The sequence below is a fragment of the Haemaphysalis longicornis genome, unplaced genomic scaffold, assembly GCF_048455015.1.
Source record: "Haemaphysalis longicornis isolate Haplotype H1 unplaced genomic scaffold, Haemaphysalis longicornis Haplotype H1 scaffold_5, whole genome shotgun sequence".
Lineage (NCBI taxonomy): Eukaryota > Metazoa > Arthropoda > Arachnida > Ixodida > Ixodidae > Haemaphysalis > Haemaphysalis longicornis.
Genome location: NW_027526385.1, coordinates 60,468,176 through 60,491,740, shown reverse-complemented (window position 1 = coordinate 60,491,740; position 23,565 = coordinate 60,468,176). Strand labels below are relative to the sequence as shown.

The window sequence follows — 23,565 nt, the reverse complement described above, 5'->3', positions numbered from 1 at the left end:
GTCCTTCATAAAACGCAGAAGGGCTTTTGTTGCCTTCTGCGAAGTCGATTGTAGGGATCTTTGTCCTAGAATAGTCTCTAGCTTGAACTCTTGATTGTCCAATCTTCTGAGCTCGGCTGCCAAAACGCGTCTTTCCGATGAATACTCGGGGCAACAACAAAGCACATGGTCGATTGTCTCTTCAACCTCGCAGGCGTCGCAGTGAGCACTACTGGCCATCCCGATGAGGAAGGAGTAGGCTTTCGTGAAGGCCACTCCCAACCACAGCCTACAAAGTAAAGTAGACTGTGATCGAGTCAGCCCACACGGAAGACGACGCTGGAGTAGAGGGTCCTGGTTGTGGAGGCGCGGGTGCACAAAGCCCGGTATATTCCATTGAATAATGGAGGTCCTCCGCGCGAACTGACGAAGCAGCCTAGCGGCATCAGTCCTTGCAAGCGGAAGCAAGATGGTCCTTTCACTGTCATGGCCTGTCCGGGCAGCTGCATCAGCCGAGACATTGCCGGTGATTCCACAGTGACTTGGCAGCCACTGAAATACAATGTTATGGCCCTTTATGACAGCCTGGTGGAATAATTCCCGAATTTCTGTCACTAGTTGGTGCAAAGGACCGTAGCGCAGGGCTGCTCGGAAGCTTTGCAGGGCGCCTTTGGAGTCGGTAAAAATGGACCATTTTTGGGGAGAAGCTTCCATGATGTATTGAAGAGCTTCACGAATGGCTGCAAGTTCAGTAGCCGTCGAGCTCGTTACATGGGCGACACGGAATCGAATCCTGGTTGATTCTGATGGTATAACCACCGCACCTGCCGAACTCGAGGACGTCACAGAACCGTCTGTGTATACATGCTTCCGGTCATTGTGTTGTTCGTACAGTAACTGTTTAGAAAACTGTCTGAGAGCCAGTGGTGGTAAGTCGGCCTTTTTTCCAATGCCCGGAACATGCAGACGAATGTCCGGTGTTGCCAGGCACCACAACGGGGAGGACGGTGTGACCGCAGGCGTGTAGTCTGACGGTACCTCAGCCCTGTGCGCTGCGACAATGGCTGCAAAGGAAGAGCGTGGTCGCCTCTGAGGAAGCTGCGCAAGGTGGTGACTTGGTAGCCTCGTGAGGAGCCTGATGTGTAGGCGTAGCGTCTCAGTGGTCACATAAGTTGCTGTAGGATAGTCTTGGGCAATGTATAATGTGCCCACTGTTGAAGCACATCGCGGCAAACCAAGACACGTGCGGAGAGCCTGCGCTTGGATGCTTTGGATCACCCGAAGGTTAGAGGAGCATGTACCGGATATCGCTGGCAAGCTGTAGCGCAAAACTCCCAAGAAGAGTGCCTGGTACAGTTGCAGCATTCCTCTGACCGATGTGCCCCACGTCTTTCCAGCGAGAAATTTGAAAATATGGGCGATGGCAGTGAGTTTCTTCTTTAAGAAAGACACATGTGCGCTCCATGACAGGTCCCTGTCGATGATCACGCCAAGAAATCAAGATGAATAGGGTCTACATAAGAGTGTGTGCATGAATGCACGTATCTTTTCTGGGGAGGACTGCCGTTAACCCTCAGCAGAAATGAAATTTGCTCATACCTTTCAACTATATTTTCTGTCACCTGTATGTCGTGGGGTAGAAAGCTTCGCTGGTTATCCATATCAGCCGAGGGCAATGGCTTAAAAATTTAAAACAACCATCTTTGCACCAACTATTACGGTGCCTATTACGTTGCACCGTCGGCACTCACGTAGATACTGCGCAAGTGATTTTATATGCGCAAAATAAAAAAAGTAACTGAAAGCAGACTTCTGAATTCGTCATCTTTGGGTTGCGGACGCTAATATATATTTGGCTTAAAGGGGCCCGTGTTTCCTTCTGAAATAAGCAAGTTTACATTGATGAAGAACTTGGCCAAGACATATGTCTGTTGCTATTTTGATTTGGCTGCGACGGGCGTTCAGGACTCCGTTGGGTGCAGCGGCTCGCTCAAACTACTAAGAGAGCCTATTGAATAGATGGAAGACAGAATTAAGGCGATAAACAACAAGGTCGTCATCACATTTCTTCTTCGGTCCAGGGTATGACTTTGCCGAGAACTGTTTGTATTGTACAAATTTGTTTAAACAGACAATTATCCTTGCTGAACTCACAGAAATATTACTCCGATTTTCTTTAGGTTGTAGACATGGCAACTTTCTGTCGGGTAAAGCGAGTACCCCTGAGTTACTACAGTAATCGAGAACTAGCCATGTACTTTAAGAAAAAAATGTTGTTCAAAGTTCCACAACCTGCGAGGTCTGAGGAATGCGGAAAATGATTGTAAGAGGCAAACACATCCACAACAAAAATTTTCATTGAAGAGTCAACGTGTGGGCGCGTATTCCTGAAACAGTGGCCGCAGTGATGCCGCTGTGATTTTTTCTTAGCGGAAACGATCACAGATAAAAGTTATAATAGGAAGTTGGAAGTACGCCGTAACTTACCATAAAATAATCTATAAGAAACAGGAAATGCACTGTATGCGGCTGGATTCAAGCAACGAATCGAGGGAACAAGTACCTAATGCGTATAGAGGAATTTGTGGTAAGCCCTATTCCGGGTAATCGCATGCCAGTCCCAACTAAGAGGTGCTTTCAACCCTGGCTCTGTCTTGTCCCCTTAGTGCTTATGGTCATCACACACATTCTCTCAACCCGCGAAACTGAAAGTTGGACCTTGCAAGGCTATTTCCAATCCCCAAGTGTGGCGAAACGATCATTGCAAAGATTAAGCCCACCATTTTATGTCGGCCGCTCCACATTGATACCTTTGATTCCAATGTTATTTTCTCACTCGAAACTTGCATCACTAAACTTGCCTGCTGTTCTATGTAACGTGATTACGCAATAAAACAAGCTGCCTGCGTAGTCGTCAGCTATACAATGCAAAGAGGAAAATAGAACAAACAACCGATTTCACGCACTCTTTGCATTCGATGTTGTTGGATGCTAAGACAGAGCCTGTGCTTTCGGTGTGCTCTCGGTGAATGAGGACAACATGCTCCCAGCTCGCTGCGAGACCACGATAGTTCGGTGGCTATGTTGGGTGCGCCGTATACAGTTCCTTCGGGTCGCCGCTCCCCTCGAAGTGTGCCTCTCGCTACATCTTAATGGGCTCCAGTTCAATCGATTCCTCTGCGCTCGGGACGTGTGCTTTCATGGAGGCACCGTAGGGAGAAACCAGTTTCATTGCGCGCCAAGTCGACGATATCCAGGCAGACTGCGATGCGACAACGCGCGCGTCTTCGGGAACGATGGCAATCTCCAGAGAGGTGACGTGTGGAAAGTGAATCTGGCTCCTTAAGGGCCGTGTAGATGACTGAGCATGACTTCGGCCGCTCTGCTCGGTCTGATTACGTCGCAAGCAGATCAACCATTGGTTGTTTCCTTTTAAAGGCGACAGTTTTCCGTGGACTACCTAAAGGCGACATTTTAGGGGCCAAGCCGCATAGGGGCTCGGGCTGTTGGCGTCTAATGTCGTCGTCACATTTCGTCGTCTCATGCAGCAACGGTACTAAAACGCCGGGACACTCGTTTACTCCTCGCGCTAGGCACGGTACTAAATAAATTAGCAGTGGTTTAGCTCGGCTATGCCAGCATATACGTAGCGTGAGCTAAGGCTCAGCATTCCAATACAATCCAATACAATCCAGTCCAGTCGAGACCAGTCCTATCTAGTACAGTCCAGTCACTGCTCTCCGCGGATGCGCAGCACAGCTCTCCAGGAGCCATAGAGTTTCTCACAAGCTTACCTAGAGTGGAATCTGGCGCTAGCGTCAACGTGATTCGGCGGAAGCACTCTACGCCTCCATGAGTGCCGCCATAGAGTGCAGTTCCTCCGAAAGTTCGGCGGGGCATGTCCGCCAATGACTTTGTGGCTACGCAAATTGAGTTTTTGTTTAAAAAATTGCTGCGAAAAGTGCCGCTGTTAACAAATTTTATTTTGTATAAGATAGTGTGTCAGAGGTTTTGTGCTGCAAAACAAATAAGGGTGTTACAAAGAAAAGAAAAAAGTAGGACCCCTGCCTTTGGCTCACGCCGCCAGATACAGTGACCCGTCCCGGATATATTTTAAAATTATTACATACTCCAAACTGCATGAGGTTTTCTTTTATCTTTTGTAATATTTAGCTGAAAAAAATTATTTATATTGTCCAAACCTGTGTTCTTGCTCTCTCTCATTAGTCTCATTATCGTATGCTACGCGCCTTGGCAGGCGGTGCAGATGCAACATAGAGATGCAAGAATGATGTAGTCGCGTTGTATTTATTTGTTTTGTCTAAGCAGGTATAAATAATCGTACAGGCAAAGCCTGTTACCGCAAGCAAGTCTTCAAGTACGCGCGCAAAGCATTATGAAATTGCAGGAATGCTTCAAATGGGAAATAAATACTGGCTTGTCGAGTCGCTATGTATGTTGCCCCATTGTGCCTGTCCAAGGCAGCGCATTCTTCAAGGGGAAAGTGCACGAAGCGACGGCGGTGAGCGACACGAAAATTGTAACTGAATGGGTACGGAAAACGCATAGTGTGTACTAGCGAAGCTTATTTAGTGGCTGTAGGGTGGGCCACATCAGCAAGCGGTATAAAGCGGCCGCCGGGGCCCTCGCTCGCTTTTTTCCGGCCAGAAGCAGCCCACAAGCGCGCGGCAGTGACGATACAGTGAACTGTAGCGACGAGCGACGACGACAGAGGACATAGGCGGCAGTTCATTATTTTTTTCGCTTGTCGCTTTCGCCATGTACACCCTCTTGTTGCACCTGTTTGGTTGCGTTTTTCGCGTGGCTTGTCGCCGTCGCTGCATGTGGTCACCCCTTCATCTTAAGAAACTCCCCGCTAACCCGAGCTCATGCGTTAAGAGCGAATCACGCTGTTATTTAGACATGTCTGTGATAGCCATTGAATGCCGAACAGGGCATCCCGAAAACAGAACTAACAACCGCATCAGAGCCAAGAAGCTTAATCCATAGCCCTTTGCACTAGCCACTTGCTGCCAATCCGATTCCTACAGTACCCACAATTCCCATGGCGGCGTGCGATCGCAGCGACGGTTTCCACTCTAGGTGATATTGAGAAACTCTATGCCAGGAGCCACGCGAATCGGCTATGAAGCGGCTCCGGCGCAGCGTCAGACTTGGCTACTGCGCAACTGAGGCGCACAGCTGGGGACCCGCCGGAGCCAGTGCGTCTGCCGCGGCTATGACGTCAGTCCTCTGGAATGCGCAGACCGGCGAATGTGCAGATCCAATTCTCTACTCACCCGTACTCCAATTGGAGTGGATTTCCAATCCAATCCAATCCAATCCAATCCAATCCAATCCAATCCAATCCGATGCTCCTCGCGCTTGCGCACCACGATCCTTCAGGGTCCGCGCGAAACTGCTCAATCTCGGCCAGTGTAGCATACGCTCGTCGACGCCTCGTGCTACAACGTAAGCCGTACTAAAAGGACACACCGGGACACTATAGTTATCCAACGCCTCGCGCTAGAATGCCTCGTGCTTCAAGCAAAGCTGCATACTTCTAACCTTAACGGTTTCATCTCCGTGGGCAAAAACGGCAAGGAGCCAAGAATAGACTTATGCACTGTACCTACCCTCCACCCCTCCCCAGGTTTCACGTTAGTGGAGATGGCTCAGGATTTTTGGTGTGTTTGTCCCTACGTCGAGCCAGCCGCATGGCCAAAAGTTATAAGAATACTTGAACGAGAAGATTATATGGCGAAAGAATTTCCACATTACTAATTCTGGTAACATACTTCATACTTGTGAACAATGCTCAGGAAAAAGAAAACGTTAGGCATATCTGAAGGAAAACACATGTAGATAACTGATACTAGCAGTGTTCCTCTAATAAATATGGCCGTGAGAGTAATCTTTACAATAGAAAACACAAAATGAAACGCGTTCAAGCAAAATTTTAACAACAAAAGAAAAAAAGGGCTCTCTCCCGTGTCTGGAGCTCGTGCCTGGAGTGCCAAGCCAAACAAAAAGTTAGAAATGGCTTAGCTCGGCTATGCCAGGATATACGTAGCGTGAGCTGAGGTTCAGCTGGTTATTCTTAGCTTTCCAGGTTGTCTAGGAAACGCCCCGTTATATGTATACCCCCACTGGTACCTCCGCGCATGCACACAAAATGAGAGGCGCTATCAATCGTCTCCGGCGCAGCATCAGACTTGGCTACTGCGCAACGGAGGCGCACAACTGGGCACGCGCCGGCGCCAGGGCGTCAGCCGTGGCTATGACGTCACTCCTCTGGAATGCGCAGACCGGCGAGGCGCGCGGCCGCGGCGGCTCCGGCGCGGCAGCTGTGCGCCGTGAGACGTCACCGCTTCACGCGCGTGCGCAGCACGGCTCTCCAGGAGCCACGCGAAACTCCCAAACCTCGGCCAGTGTAGCTCACGTTACGATAACAAAATGTGCCAACAGATGGCGCACCAGTAGTGTGAAAGCGGGAAAATTGAGTTGAATCTAGCAGCCCTCTACAGCGTTTTTAATGGCAGTGGCGAGACAAAAGAGGAACAGCGTGAGAGTTGGGAGGGGGAGAAGGAGAGACAGTTACGTGGCAGGGGCTACAAAAGACTGCCGTCTTTCAACGACATTTTCAGCAGAGCGACCAGATACGTGGCCAGTTTTTTCCTAACGTATCTTCCGCTGTCTCTCATCCTCTGTATAACTCTGACCACGGACCACCCACACCGCAGTTCAGAACCGGTGCTCGACACGGGACGGACTTCCAGTCGGTCATCTCTTCCGATTAGAGTGCGTTCGTAGACAGACGAATATGAAATGCGACAACCGTCATGCCCATTCAAGCGCGACCAGCGACGTTACTTTTTTCTACCCGCGCTTTGTCTGTCAGAACGCACAACGGGAACAAGAAATTTTATTCAGCACAGGCGTCTCAGGTTAATTCAAGCGGATCAGTCTTCCTCGTCTTCCCAGCGGCCGCGCTTGTCTCAAGCCACGATAAAAGGAAATGAAACGGCGGATGCATTTTAGCAAGCTGGCAGTCCTGTACAAGACGCGGTTCAGCGAATAACCCGAGGAACTCAGCGCTCGACCTCGTTCCGGGTCGCGGGCCACATTTGTATTTCATATTTTTTTTTCCCGCCAAGCAGCTTTCGGAGCCACAGAGAATCGCCGCGTTTGTAGCCGGCGAGGCGGCCAGCGCAGACATCTGTCTAGCGAGAGAACCGTCGCGGACGTCGGTACAGCCCGAGGCGAGATATCGCGGAAGACTGGGCGTACACTCTCCGTCGGCGGAATCGACAGCCGTCGGGCTTCCTTGTTCGGCTGTCCGAAGACTCTCTTCCGAGGTCGCGGACCTTTCGTGACGACCAGCGCCGTTCTGCTTGCGAGGCGCGAGAGCTGAACACGCAATGACCGCCCTATAACCGCTTGTCATGAAGGCTGTCGACGTCTCGGCCCGCCTTTCTGTATATGAATGCAGCAGGACGTGTAAAAGCGGGAGCTTGATAGACAGCGCTCCACTCAGGTATTACAACTGAAGTTATACTGTGCTAATCAGATGGCGTTAGCGCAGACACGTACAATTGTCCGTATGATTGTTTAAGGCGAAAGCGTTAACTGCCTCTTTCTACGAAAAACAACCTTGTCGTTTTGATGTTCCCGTCAAGAAAGTGGCCGTGGCCGATAAGAGTAAATAAAGAAATTAAAACCTTTCCACTCAATGCGGAAGCTGTCGGAAGTGCAGAGCAGTGATTCGCCATAATGGGATGTAGCGCCGTTATCCCCTCACTGCTACCACCCAAAGCAAATCGAATTTTCCGCCTTCGCAGTGCTCGCGCGCCCTCTGCCTGAAACTGCGCCAGCAAGAGTTCTGTTCTTCTTGGGCTTGTTTTTCCTCCCGCATGTGCCGGCGCTGCGCTGACACTTTTTTTAGCTTACTATCGTAAAAACCAAACGGACGTGCGTTCCTAACTAAATGAACGCGGGCGCTGCTAGTTAATTACGTATATTTTGCCTCAAATGTATCCACAGTATTCTTTGCGCTAAACAGCGGGGAGATGTATGACAAGCACCAGCGGTTCCCGAGTTTCGAACGCTTATGACTATATAAAACTCTTGGCTTTCGAAGCCGCTGGGTTACGCCGCGACTCAATTGAAAGTTGGGCGAGTTGGTGATACATCATTGGAAAAAAGCTCGAAAAACGACTACACGTAGAAAAGAATACAGGACAGCGCGCCGTCCTGTATTCTTTTCTACGTGTAGTCGTTTTTCGCTCTTTTGTTCCCAAGATACGCCGCGACGACAGCGGCTGCGGCGAAACGCCGGCTATACGGTCCAGCGAGCGAGCTACGACGATAAGGCGCGGCCGTAAAGTGTTCTGCACTTAAAACAAGACATGTGTGATAAGATGGGATTTCAAACTCCCCATCCCCACAGTATAAGCTCAATCTGCAACCAATCCGTCATCTCTGCGCCTCTCCAGTGGTAAAACAAAAGTGGCTCTAGTAAGTGTTCCCTGCCTTGTGACACATACGCACCTGGGGGATTGGCGAGGGATCAAGATCTTTGAGGGGCTAATGTGGCCGCTTCATAAAATTCCCACAACAATGAACTGGAAATGCAAAAGGTGTTGTTGGAAGGGGCGGGGGGGGGGGGGGGGGGGTTGTAACACGATGGCACGTGATTAGAACATGTGCGCACCAGCCGTGCAAAACCCTGGCTTTCGCCTTCTAAGAACGTCAGCAGACTTAAGCGCACCGAAGGTTTTTTCCCCTGTTATTTAATTCCTCTACACCCCCATTAATTATCCAGATATACAGTTAAACCTGGACATACCAAAGTTGACACAAATTCGTAATTTTTCGTTACATGCAGGTTGTCGTTGAATGCAGGTTTGGAGTTAAGTAAGGCTCGCGGGAATGAATCAGAAACGGAATCAAAATGCTCGAGTTCAGTGACGGTGAACTCACATTGCAAGTATTTATTTCACAATAAAAAAAAACAGCGTGACTTACGCCTGTTGCTTTCCCACGAGCTTACGAACTACAGGCACACCCCAGAAGTTATTGCTTGTAATTGCTTCTGGGGACTGTTGTGAATAAGGGGGCAAGCAATTGCCTTCTCGCGTATTTGCAAACGTAACGTAAGTATCTACTATGCCTTTCAATACTTTTAGATGCCTCAAAACGCGATGAAATGGCCAAACTTTCGCTCAATGGGCGCCTTTTTCCGAACTTTATGCTCTTTTCCGCACTCAAGATTGTCCGTTGGGTGCTAGCTCGGATACCGTACCGGGCAGTGAAATTCTTTTTTTTTCTCGCCGGCGGATACGGTTGTTAAAATTGCGACCTTGTATTGAAAAGAAAACGTTTCGTTTTCTGACAGCAGATACTCATCACCGACGAAGTGACACCACAGATAGCAGTGGAGACACGCGACTTCACGCCAACAGACAGCCTAAGTCTCGAAACGACACCGTACTCATACGTGGAAATGCCCGGTAGATGGCGGTGCGGGCTAAAGTTGCTATATTGGTGCATTTCTCACGCGAATGTTTGCGAAAAAGTGCAGAAAACAATGACTCATCAGCATAGCGAATTCGTTACATCAAGGGTAGCCGTCGCAATGCCTCCGTTACATAGAGGTGGCAAGAACATGGGATTCAATGGTGGTGGCAATGAGGACTGAAAAACTTCGTTAAATCCAGGAATTCGTTATATAGAGGTTCGTCACATTCAGGTTTAACTGTACCTGAAATTTCAACGGTGACGCAGCAAATAAACAATAAGAAGTTCCGGGGTTTCTCAAGAAACGTACTGGGCATTCCGTGTAAAACTTGTCCTATTTTCTGCTCCGCTACATGCGCGTCACCTTAAAGGAGCCACGAAGACAAAATACAAGTTGGGTTTATTAGAAAGACTGCTTAGTCCCGATAACAACGATGCCAATATCATCGCAATCTTCGAATAAATAACGGAGATAATAAAGAAAACGTGTGAAGCAGTCGCGAGCCCCTAGCCAATTTCCCGCAACTTTTCCATGACGTCACGGAACCATAATTGTTCGTGCGATTGGCGGCTGCCTAACTGACCTGTCGCGACGACACATGACTGGACGTCTGTAATGGGTCCTCTAGTTCTTTTTGACCGCATCACTTTAATGCTAACGTGTTGTTAACGCAATGGAAATTATGTTTTATTGCTGGCCCGTCTGACGTCATTCTTGCTCATAACACGTCACTGTGGCGCAAAATTTCAAAGTTTTAAATACTTCTTGCTTTCTTTTCGTTAAAAAACATCTTTTGTGGCTGTAATGAAGCTGAGTGAGATACTGAATCTTAGTTCTTTCAAATTGAACGAAGTTGTATTTTCTCTTCATGGCTCCGGTAAAGGAGCGCCCCTCAACGTGGTTGGTGTTGCGTGCATGCTGCGAATGGTGTCAGAGATCTACGATGTTTGGGAGTGCATTGCGTCAAGTAGCGCGTGCGCACGATAGCGGATAACCGCTGCCAGTGTCAAGTCACAAACGCCTTCCCGTGGTGACCTGCAGAACGGTTTCATAGACGCTGATTGCGCTGATTCCTTCCGTCACATACGCGGTGGTTTCGTTCCTTTTTTTTTCGTTCACAACACATTGCCGTGCGGCAGTTTAGGGTGCACGCAAAAATAGTAGGCGCAGTCTTTAACGGCCAGATGGTCACGGAGTAGATTCCGGTCAATATTCTGAGTTAAAACCGGTGGCAAAACAAGCCACGACACATCAGTTCTTGAAAAACGCACTGCCGATCTCTCTTATGTTGTATATCTGGTCTCTGCGTGACAAGCATGTTTGTTATTGGCTTCGAGGGTGGTACATTGATGCGGAACTTTCTTTCTGCTCGACAGTTTTTAAACTGCCAGCCGCTTATTGGAAGCGTTATGCGTAAGCTTGAAATACACACCATTTGCCCACCTAGCCCGTACGGTATACTAGCGAGCCTCCCAAGGTTATATATTCCGCATCTGATAAGGTTTAGCAGGTTTAGAGTTTTGATTGTATCTTTTATATGGATTTTAAAGAGACCCTGAAACATTTTTTTCTAATTTTTTTGAAATCCTAAATGCTTGCAGAACGTAGCCACCCAGGAGGTTTAGGGGGTCGCAAAGTACCACAGCCAAAAATTACTGATCCATGCCTATCAGACAACTTGGAAACTCGCTCAAAAGATTTTTCTCTTTTTCCCGGTCTTGACGTTCTTAGACCGCTCGAATTACGTCATTAAGGCCATGTAGCGGCTGTTGGCCGGTTTGCCTTCAGTTGCAGCAATGAACGGTTTTCGATAGCAACTTTAAAAATAGCGCCACAAAAGCAAAGGAGTAACGGAAGGCCTATTTGTTGCAACGAGCTAATCACACAGTGCGGCTCTGTGCTGGCAATAACTATAGCTTTCCCAGTGGTTCCAGACGCCGAGGAAAGAGTGAAAGTGCTTATCAGAAGTTTTGCAGGGTCCCTTTGAGTTTTCCGTGCTACCTGGCCTGGCGGTAGGTATTGGCTTTCGATGCCGCTGCACGGATTCACGGCCGTCGCAGCACCAACCTTACTTGAGGGACCAAAAATGGCCAACGCGTTGTGCGCAGTTCGCCGGGAGATGACATGCATAACATACATAAGGCCTTTCACTTGACCCCCCTAGATGTCCGTGAAGTGGGGCAAGATGATTGCAAAAAGACTGCCGAAATTGCATCACCGCTGAGCACAAATTCAGAATTTTTTGCCCGCCCAACCACAGGAGGTTCGCCGTTAACTGCGAAAGCAATAGATTTCCACGCAAACGAAAAAGCTGCTCTTTACGGCGTGTGGGGCCGCGAAATAATTCCCAAACCAACGTGGCTTCGAACCGTTTTATAGTGCATTCATAAAACGCAACAAAGCGAACGCGTGGCTACGCAACATCTGAGTAAGCCCAGCACCTCTTTGAAAGCGGAAAGTGCAGCGGTCGCTGCGGCCGTCGTCCGGCTACACCTTCGCAAAACATGGCAAGCAAACTGGAATGTACAGACAGACAACAAACTACACGTAATAAAGCTACTCTTTGGAGCATACCCCACTCACACACACAACAGACACACTGAAGTTAGCTTAGCTAGGTTTCGGATAGGTCGCACCCGTGCAACACAGTCCTACCTGCTCACAGGATCTGCAAGACCTCTGGGTAGCAGGTGTGGAGGCTGCCTATCAGTGACTCACGTACTTCTTGAATGGAAAGCACTCGACAAAACACGACACAATCCTTTCACCCAACTCTAAAGACAACACATCCCACTACCATCATTTTTCCTGTCTGACGATCCCATATTTTCCGCGAAGAGCGTTTTTAACTATTTAGCGGAAGTGAAATTTTCAGACCTAATTTAATACCACGCATTATCACAAACTGCCGTTCTATAACCGCCATCCTCATTGTCTTTCACTGATTTTACTTTTGTTCTTCTAACCGATTTTGGTGTTTACCTCTTCATCTCTCACGTGTTACCACTGCTTGTGGCGCTCTTCGCCCTAGTTAGCCTTGCGCCACAAACATACAACCATCATCCTAACCAACAGCGACACGTAATCAAGCACGTACTGCTGTGACCTCGCCCCGCCACGCAACAGTCACCAGTTAGCCGGCCGCTCTACAGTGCAGAATAATTCTTAGCAATATCGTCCAAACAATTCCAGTCTATAGCAAATACGCTGACGTAGAAACCATAAAAAATCCACCACATTACTGTAATCGCAAATCTCTAATGCATAGCCGGAAACAATATTCGAAAACATTACTTGCTGCGAAATTATTAAACGAGCACTTATCGCCGTTTAATTAACGATTACGTCGTTCACATTCACGACGAACACGAAATGCCTGCAGGTGCTCTTGAGCCTTTTCGGCGTTATTAATTAAAATTAACTTAAGGACACCCGGCCAAATGTCACCGGATGGCGATACGTGTGTTCGCTGTAAAGTAAACGTTGTGAAGGTTCGTACAGGTGCCGTCAGAAGTAGTTGGAACAAAGGAGCTGTGGCCGAACCGTATTGGAGCGCCGTGGAGGTGCATGGGCGGTAAACGAAAGTAGCAGAACACGCATGCGCGCCTGCCGACGGTGATAGCCCATTTATAACTCTCAGCCCGCTTTTTAAAGACGGTAGTCTTTCTTGGGCTACTTAAACCCAGAAATTTTGGTCTGTCTGTCTGTCTGTCTGTCTGTCTGTCTGTAACTCGATTCAGCTAACCGGCCAAAGTAAAATGCTTGCTGCGCAATAGACTTATATCCTCACAGCCAAATGTAAACGTCTAAGCCCGGTTTACATGTTCATACTTGTCAACTTTGTTGAACATGAACAAGACATTACGCAAATATAAGACAGGAAATTAGTACGCAAGCGTTATTTACAGTATTCCGTAATTAAAAAATTCATGGATGCTTGGTTTTTCGATAGCAAATGATATTCTACATCTACTGCAGAAAACCGTCACCTCCTGCCGGCATATGAAAACTCACGCGGCAACAGCAACGAAAGGTTCCACTAACTAGGTTCCAGGTTCTGCTTGGAACGCACGTGGAGCACGGCCACGCGGTTCTATAAACCTTGTAGTCGGCCGCCTCCATTCACGCGCGCCTTCGCCGTACTGCAGCGCTGGCATCGAGGAACCCGGCCTGTAGCAGCGGAACGCGGTAAATTCAAATCGCCTTGCGCAAACCTTTAGTGTGTTTACCTTGGGATGAGCGCGACGGTACGGGAACAGCATTAGAGGTGAGCTGGAGAGCAAAGGGGGCATTTCCTTGGCAAATGTCTACAAAGACTATCGTCTTTTGACGAAATTTACAACGAAAGGAGCAGATACGCGGCCATTTTTTTTATTTTGTGAAATTGATAGTTGTATGTACGGTCAGCGCCATCACCGAGACCTGTATGCTGCAAAAATGCTATTGGCCACGTCAAAATACCTCGTTTGAGACGTATAGATAGGTTATCAACGTAGGCACGCGCGCATGCGTGTTCTGCTCCTTTCATTTACCGCCGGGGCTGCACCACGGTGCTCCTATACAGTTCAGGCAACATCTCCCGTGTTACAACTACTTCTGGCAGCACCTGTACGTTCGCACGGCACCCGAATGAAAGCTGCCTCCCCTTTCCGCCTCTCAAATACACGCTTTCTTCAGGTCGACAATACTAATCTCCATCAGTAAGTGAGGATGAGTAGGTTATGCGTACTGAGCTCTGGAGAAAGCGTCACAGGAAAAAAATGGCACATTTTTTTTGTCTGAGTAAGAGAAGAACGAAGATTAGTCCACCACCTCACAGAAGAATGATCTCAGTTCGAAAGAATGTCTGGAAACTAAACACACAAAGATTTGCAGATTTTGGTGCATGTCCGACTTTCGATACAATCCCTTCTTAAGTATGCCGTGAAGCTAAACCGTACTAGTTTCGCCTTTTTTCCCAGCGACTTCTTTATGCGAGTATTCGTGGAGTTAAGGCTCAGCCGTTAACCGACACAACACCCTGCCTTGGCGCTACGCCTCACCGTCTACTTAATGGGACCAACAAGACAACACACAAGTTGAAATATTAAAAAAAAATTGGCCGCGTATCTGCTCTTTCGTTGCAAATGCCGTCAAAAGACGATAGACTTTATCAGCTTTTGCGAAGTAAATGCATCCCTTCGCTTTCCCGCTCACCTCTCATGTTGTTCCTCTTGCGTCGCGCTCCTCGCAAGGTAAAGACGCCAAAGGTTTGCTTAAATCATTTTAAATTTCCCACGTTCCACTGCTCGAAACCGGGAGTCTCGATGCGAACGCTGCCGTAAGTCGAAGACGCGCGTTAATCGAGGCGCCCTACTTCAACTTTTATAGAACCGCGTTTCCCTACTCCACGTGCGTTGCAAGCAGAACGTGGAACCTATCTAGTGGAACCTTGCGTAACTGTTGCCGGTTGATTTCTTAAAATGGCGCCAGAAGCTATAGTGGCGCGGGCGACAGCAGGCGACGGCGGAGTGAATTCTTTTTCTGCAGTTTATGAAGTATTTAATTTCGCAAAAGTCGAACACGTTTGATTTTTTTATAAAGGAACACTGCAGATATCACTTCGGTATTGATTTGTTGTCTCATATTTGCGTAATGTCTTGTTTTTCTTCAACAATGTTGACAAGTATGAACATTACACCGGACATAGACGGGTAGATTTAGCTGTGACTATATAAGACTATTGCGCAGGCATTGTTTGGTTTGGCCGGGTGGCTGAATCGAGTCACAGACAGACAGACAGACAGACAGACGGACAGACAGACATACAGACAGAGAGTCAGACCAAAATTTCTCGGTTTAAGTCGCCCAAGAAAGACTATCGTCTTTAAAAAACTGCTTTCCCCACAACAAGCATACCAATTTCGTAGCAAACTCCAAACACCTAATTGAGCTAAAACTTAGCAGTGGCTTAGCTCGGCTATGCCAGGATATACGGAGCGTGAGCTAAGGTTCAGCTGGATATTCTTAGGTTTCCTGGTTGTCTAGGATTAGCTGATTATCATGCTTGCTGCTGCTAAAACGATTTTCAATCCAATCCAATGAAATTCAATCCAATTTAATCCAATCTAATTCAATACAATCCAATTCAATCCAACCCAGTCGCGGCGGCGGCGGCGGCTCCTGCGCGCCAGCTGTGCGCCGTGAGACGTCACTGCTCCTCGCGCATGCGCAGCACGGCTCTCCAGGAGCCACGCGAAACTGCTCAACCTCGGCCAGTGTAGCTCACTCTACAATAAGGAAAAAAGAAGCAGTGGCGGCAACCCAACCACTTTCCGGCGAACTAGCTATGCCGTAACAAAGGTTGTCTGCGCTACTAGTGACCACCGACCTAAGCACCCCCCAAAAAACATGAATAGGCGATTGCAGTGGGACCCCTAGTTTCGTTTGACCTGGGGCGGTATTCCCGTGTTTTGTACGTTTAGTGTCCGTTTCAAAAGTGTCCGTTTTGAGCAATCCCTGATTGGCTAAAAGTGAACACCCGGATGTGACGCCATGCAGGCACGGCGGATGTACTGCGTTGTGCCGCGGCTTCTCGGAGCAGACGATTTGTAGCAGACGATTTTTCGTCGCCGTGTTGTTGGTTCGCTGGCGGAACAATAAGGAGATAAAAGATAGTTTTAAAAAGGTTTAGTCGTTTAAAATGTGTTTTTAGAAACAGTTGCGCGAAAGTCAACGCAAAGCTCGCCTACAACTTGAATTACGTCACAATAAAACGGACGCAAAACGGACGTTTTCAAAGCGGACTCACACGAGAATACCGCCCCTTATCACTTGAATGCGAAAGTGCAGTTAACGCACCGGTAGCTATGTTGTAGTGCTGACCCATATTACGTCTCTCCTGCCCATATTACGTCACCGTGGCGCGAAATTTCAAACTTTTGCAGAATTTTTATTTGCAGAATTGCAGAATTTTTATTTAAATAACGTCAGGGCTGAGTGAGTTGTTTCCAAATGCTAGTTTCCTCAAGCTGATCAAAGTTGTATTTTGTCTTCATGGTTCCTTTAACTTGGCAAGTTTCGCAGAAGCTTGTCTCCGGAATTTGCAGTCGTCGCTGTAATTTCCCTTTTTTTTTCTCTCAGCGCACCAGTCCTCTGGCTCGAGAAGCAGGAGAGGGGCAGTGGGCCGCTTCCGATGTGGCCTAAACCGGACTCCCTCTCGTCCGGAAAAACGAAGTAAACGAAACCGAAGAAAGAGAAAGAGCGGCCGCGGGGGCCGGAAAAAGTCTGTCCGAGAACTGGAGGAGCATTGTCGCGTTTACGTCATCAAAACCAGGAAGGCGCCGGAACCTGTTCTGCCTTCCGGAGGCTCAGAAAATTAGGAAGTTTCGCTGCAGCTTGGCGGGAAAGTTGGACTTTCGTTGGGCGGTTCTAGATTGTCAAATTACCTAAACAGCCTCTTTGTCATGGGTCCACGGCAGCTGTCGCCGACCTCGAGGCGACCTCATCGACTTGAACGTATAATTTTTGTCAAGTGTCTAGGCCATGCCAATTGTTTAAAGGCCATAAAGATGAGTAGTAGCAGTAAAACTTTCTTTTGCCAAACACTTGAGGTAATTACACCTCTGAGTTATTTACTCAGTTTTCTAGAGGGCCGAGCTCCGGCTGTTTTGTGAGCTTGGTGTCTTCAGCCAACTTGGCGAATGCCTCTTGGACGAGGGAGCCTGGGATAGAGATGGCAGCCTCCGACTCAGGGAAGGATGCTGCGTTATGAAGGAGGAGATGAGCTCTTCAACGTGATGATGATAAATATCTGAAAATACATGTTAACCTGTCGAACAATCCGGTCAAATAAAGTCCCTGTTACTCCGGGATCCACACGAGCTAGCGTACGGGCAGGGCCGACCTACGCCACATTATCTGGGAACGCCCACAGAAGAAGAACCTGTTCGGTGCCTCTTTATTAATTAACACAAAAGGGCAGTGGGAGGCTGTTCAGCGCGGTAACGACCTGGACGTCAGGATCAACGTTGTTCCTATGTCCGGAGATGCCACTGCAGCGCGAGGGCTCGTGGCTGACGTCTGAGGTGGGTGAATGGGTTCCGTATCCGCTTGGTCAAAACCATTATGGGCGAATAAATGTTGGTTATCTCTCTCTCTCTCTCTCTCTAGAGTGAGACTGGGGCGTCTTAAAGCAGAGAGCTAACGAGAGCTGCTTTTTTTGTTATTTTCACCTAATAATTTGGTCATACCTGAACTTTTTCTTCGACTCTTTCGCTGCCCGGAAAGAGTGCACATTTTTCACCAAGGGAAAAGGGAGGGATCATAAACAAGTGTTGCGAGCTCTCGTGTAGTCACAAACGTAGGGAAACGATTCATCCCGATTTGTTTACACTTGCCAGCTGAGGGAACCAGCTGAGGGAACAATAAAGGCGGCGGCCAGAAAACGTCCCCAAGACCGTGTCAACGTCCGACGCATTACTTCTAGGTGAATTGATTAACCAAATTCAGTCGAACATTTTTTTACCAATCGAAGGTGTCATCTGGTGTCACCGAACAATAGCCTTTGTCGGAGAAACTTCAAATAGTGTTTACATACACACAGCGAAAGGGAAAATACGATGTCGATTTGTAACCTCCGAGATAGGCATATGAATGACCTCGGTGTTTTGCATCGTGCAATGACCCGTATCATAACGGGCCTCCCATGTCATTCCGGAACAGATTTCCTCGAGAAGGCTTTATGGGTGCCACCCTTCCGAGTCCTCGCGAAAAAGAATAAATTGCGTCACCAACTGCGCCTAAACCTTACCACTCAGGGACAAGCTCTTCAACAATGGGACCATCAAAACAGCCCCGCAGGTATCCTTAATGAGCCGTACATCTTTTCCGCCCAGCACTCGAGCATATTCCCCGCCGCCCCATTACGCGAAGCAACCAATGCACAGAAGCAGTGCATTTCCCAGTTAGCCCCCGAAACAGGCACGCAGAAGTAAGATTTTTTACAGACGCAGCTAGTGGCATGAGTGCAAAAGTCGGTTGGACTTGAGAGCTCACCTAAACTTACGATCTCGGCTACATAAGTAACACATGCGGCCTCGCTGACGATCTAGAACATTTTGGCATACTTCAAGAGCTCTTGGCAATTGACATGTTTGAGCAACCGGAACATCACCATTACCGTAACATAACGGATTCGCATGTCGCCCTCCAGAAACTCAACATGACATAGACTAGTAATAAAACTGCCGACCACAAACAAAAGGAATAACGGAGCTGCGAATCAAAGGACTGAAGAAGAGTACAGAACCAACTTTTATGCACGGAGACAAGGGGAACGGGTAATTGCCAAATCATAGAGTGATAACCCCGTGCTGTACAAACAAGGCTGTTATGCCAACCCATCAGAACTAACCCGTGGAAACTGTACAGTACATCTATGCCTTCCACATTGTCTCCAGCTCAGTCCCGCATTCAGGAGATCATGCTTGGTCCTACATTGAGATCGCGTTTCGTGTCCAAACAAGCTGCTCATTCGTACGTAGCTGCATCAATGCAAATATCTTTTGAAGGCGTTTACTTTGGAATGTTTATTCGGCTGTACGCGCATTTAAAATAAAGTATTTTCACAGCATCCACTTCCTGCGTGTTTGACATATTTCTGCAAGGAAGACCAACCGTTTTGCTCCCATTTCATGTCGCTGCCGGGTCTTTCTGCTTGTGCGTGCTGTGAACGCTCCAGAGGGCGAAGCATATTTTGTCACGCTCTTCTTAACCTGCCCGCAGTATGAGATCGCGTGCAGGCAGCCTTGCATGGCTCGCGACTCACGTAAGCGCCCCGCTCAATTGGTGTTGCGAAATACGCTCCTGTTTGCCGTGCTCGCGAACTAGCGCGTGCACGAAAACAAAATACGATGAATGCCCTTTGCGTGACCTTCTCGTCTCACCAGCAGAACTTGGGCACCTCGTGAAATTTACCATTGATTGTGAGGTATGCCGGACTCGAAGAGGAAGTGTTCCCGTTTATACTTAAACGAATGCAGCCACCTCACATCACCGTGAAATGCTTACGCCCCTAAGGGTTTAATCCCTGTCTATAACTAGCACACCTACACCACAGCAAAAAATTAGCAGTGGCTTAGCTCGGCTATGCCAGGATATACGTAGCGTGAGCTAAGGTTCAGCAGGTTATTTTTAGCTTTCCTGGTTGTCTAGGATTAGCTGATTATCATGCTTACTGCTGCTAAAACGATTTCCATTCCAATCCAATTCGATCTAATCCAATCGCGGTGGCGGGGGCTCCGTCACGTCAGCTGTACGCCGTGAGACGTCACTGCTTCTCACGCAAGCGCAGCAAGGCTCTCCAGTAGCCACGCGAAACTACTCAAGCTCAGCCATTGTAGCTTACGCTACAAAACCAAAACACAGGAAAACACTTTTTACGAGTGTTTTGTCATTTACAGCACCCTTGCATCCTAGCAAAAAAACAAACAAGAATAAACCGTTTTCAAGGGTGTTCTGTTTCTTCTTACACCCTTTCAAAGAGTGTTTCCTTTGTTTTCGATAGGGCGTAAGGGTGCTACTTATAGAGAAAAAGAGTGCAAACCATTTACAGTGATCTGGGCCCATCGTGTCGTCATCATTGACTATGATGATGACGCTGAGGATGGCTATTATGTATTGTAGATTGTAGTACAACGTCGCGCAAGCTCCACCTCCCTAACCATTTTAGGTGCGGTTTGGTTGCCATTCCCGCTCATAACTAAGCTCTGATCAAAGTTTGGCGAGCACTCGAAATCCCTGGCAGTGTATCCTTTCGTGTGTTAGTCCGCTTGCCGCCCTGCTTTGCAGTTATGGCACCCGAACTCACTCAGGCTTCCGCCCTAACAAGTAGGGCACACGAACAGAAGGGGGCACGCGCGAATACAGACTTCTTCACGGGTGTAGTGCTGCGGCTATTTACTTTTTGTATGATAGCCAGCTCCTGTGACTTGATTTGAGGTAATCCTCGAAGTGTCTCACGGGTATCCAGGACACATAACTCAATGCCCTTGGAAAATAACGGTGAAGACCTCATTGGAAAGCAATTACACACTGAGTGGTTCGGCTAATAAACCATCTAAAAGCAGCATTACTGCTTGTTTCCAATGCCAATTACTCATTCCCGCGCTTGACATGCAACTTCTAAGTGCGTTATTTCCCTTCACTTGAGCTATTTCTGGGCGCAGAAACCCGGTTGGCCCGGTTAATGCCCATCATTCTAACTCATCTACACTCTTGCGTTTGGTAGCATCATCGCTTCAGTTTACCTCATCGGTATTTGAGAATCTCGGCAGGCCTTGACACTTGAAAAAAATAGGTAAATCAGACTTTAAACAGCACACGTAGCCTTAATTAGCCATATTAAATACAATCAGGTTGCTCTTCTGGGGCACTGATGGGTGTTATTTTGTATTATCAGTTCATTTTTCATGCTTTTCCTTATGCAACAAGACCCACACTTTTAAACTGTGCAAGCCGTTGGGCGCATATATGTATATTATTTTTGTAGAATATGCGTAGAAAACTGCATTAAGGCACGGATCTGTTATGTATTTGTGGAAGTTTTTAGCTACGGAGCTATATACCAACCTTTTGGTGATTCTTCAGGAGGAAAGAGTCTTTTGGAAGGCAAATTCCCGAAGCAGCAGTAGCTTTCAAGGATTACCCGGTGGATTGTTCTTTCCTGTCGACAACTGGCTCCGGTCGCTACGCGGACGTAGTCAGGTTCTATACAGCAACCATGTCCCCCGTTCGGGTGATTGTTCCTATAAAAGCTATGACAACTCGCGGTAAGGGAATTCGTACGGTAGTTGTGGCGTATAATACTGGATAGCTGATGCTTCTTCCATTCTTTCCGCTAAGTTATATACCTGATAAGCAGTGCGAAACATTCTCTATTGATTGTATACACGTAGACAACTTTCCATGTGGTCCGAAAAGACTACAAAAGAAAGCGTTGTTTTGAATACGGAAAGAATCCTGATATACTACAAAACGTAATTCGTGTCAAAAATGGCACTTCCGCCGCTTCGTACTACAGACTTTGTAACTATTGCCTCATCGTCATTACCGAAAACTAAAGGCGGTGAAGTAGAACTGCAGTGTCAAAACAGCCCAATAGTAGTTTTACCGACTTGTTCAACGCAAAAACGTTACATTCCTCGAGACTTTGGGCGTTGAAAATGTGAAAAAAAAGAATGTGGTGAAAATGAAACATCACTTTGGCAGATTACTCACCTGTTATATTTAAACTTGATGAAGATTTAGGCAGCGAAACTTCGTCACCGGACGTCACCAGCTTCACGACGCACAGCGCCATGACGGCAATGCAGAGCTCCTTGGAGATCATGTCGACGCTGTCCGAGCTACCTCCTCATCACTGGATGTCACCCGCTGTGGAAATTCGCCGTCTCGCTCACATACAAATAATGTGCTGCCCTCACTGAACTTCGCGCACGTGGATCGGACGTTGAGTCGTTGGACGTCGTTTGAAAACTGCCTCACAGAAGACAACGCAAGTGAACAACCAGCTCCAGACGTCAGTCAACCATTCATCCTTGCGACGCCCGTGGCAGGAAGGGGTTTAAAAACCCGCACCGTGGCTCCTCGGTTCCGCAAATAGGCGGGGTAGTAGTCAGCTACCGGGCGGCTGCTGTCTTGGACATTTCCCGGTCGCTTCCGGTTTCGGTTTCTCCCGCGGTTGCTCAGCAGGCGTAGCAGACGACACTCCGCAGGCTCAGGTACAAGCCGGAGGACGCAGACGACACTCGCAGACGACAGTGTGACGGGATCGTCTGCTCGACGCAGGGGGGGTTGACCCGAGCGACTGTGCTCTCTCCGTAGGGCAGGCACGATTGCCGCTGTGACGCCGAGACCACCACTCCGGGAAAAAGAGAAGTCGGCAAGGAAGCGGCGAAGTGGCGAGGAGGCCCGGGAGGTCCGGAAGACCGCCGCCGCCATATGTAGGTCACATCGTTTCGGCTCCGTAACGGCGCGTGTTACTTTCCCCGCACGGCACGGAGGAGGAACCACTTTCTCTCCTCTCGAGTGGATTCGCCCAAGAGTGTCGAGTTTTTCGGCGGACGGGCATCGCCAGCGGCGAATAAGGCGGAGGCCCCTCCGCTTAGGAACCAGCCTGCTTGGGCGCTTCGGTGACCTTTACAGATCGCGGTCCGTGTCGCCAGAGCCGCTTCGGTTCCAGGCTCGTTAAACTCGCGCGCGACCCTTTTCTCTTGTCTCGCGAGAAGGATTTTCGGCTGTCCGTGCAGTTCTGACGACAACGTCCTGACCGCTTGTCCGCGGGTGTAATACAGCGTGTCTTCCGTCAGCGCCGCTTTCGAGCCGTTGTCTTCAATCTTTACGCACCACTAATCGCCCCACTTTCGCTGCCGCTTCCATTTTAGTTGCGTCTAAACCGCAAAGGCGTGCGATGCTGAGTTGCCTGATAAAAAAGAACGTGGAAGCGGAGTTCCTCTTTCGCTGTGTGACGCTGCAATTAATTACAAACGTGAGCGGCGAATTTAGGGTCCCCTTCCGCGCCGCTAAACAACGGTCAACGCAGCATCCCAAATTTCGCAGCTTCTTCCTGCATGCTCACGAGCTGGAGGGGCAGCACATTCTTGCGACTTTAGTTGGCTTCCAGCAAGCCTTTCTTGTTTGTGAAATGCGTAGCGCGGTAATGCAAGGGAGTTGTCACGACCGCGTTTTCTGTCGTGCCTGGTTGCGCCTTACCGGAGCAATAGTCTTGGAGCCGTAAGCCGTCTGCCTAACGTCAGCGTGTTTGCTGCACTCTAAACAGTTGCTTACAGGGTTGGAGATTACCCGCCATGCAGTTAAACCTGGATGTAAAGAACCTCGATGTAACCAATTCCTGGATTTAACGAAGTTTTTGTATTCCCCATTTCCACCTTCATTGAATCCCATGTGTTTGCGACGTCTATGTAAGGAGTTGCGACGGTTCACCTGGATGCAACGAATTCGCTTCGATGATGAGTCCAGGTTTCTTGCCCTTTTTCTGAAAAATCGGCTCGCAAAATGCACTAATT

At 48.4% G+C, this 23,565-nt stretch overlaps 1 protein-coding gene across 1 annotated transcript in view; it reads right to left on the bottom strand.

Moving 5' to 3' along the window:
• The window catches only part of LOC144139253 (uncharacterized), a 44,527-nt gene extending 22,153 nt beyond the window's left edge, over window positions 1-22,374 (bottom strand). Inside the window, exon 1 of the mRNA XM_077671664.1 lies at window positions 21,758-22,374. Coding sequence (XP_077527790.1) covers window positions 21,758-21,869 — 112 coding nt within the window. The 5' untranslated portion in view covers window positions 21,870-22,374. The remainder of the gene's footprint in view (window positions 1-21,757) is intronic.
• Window positions 22,375-23,565: the final 1,191 nt, after the last annotated feature.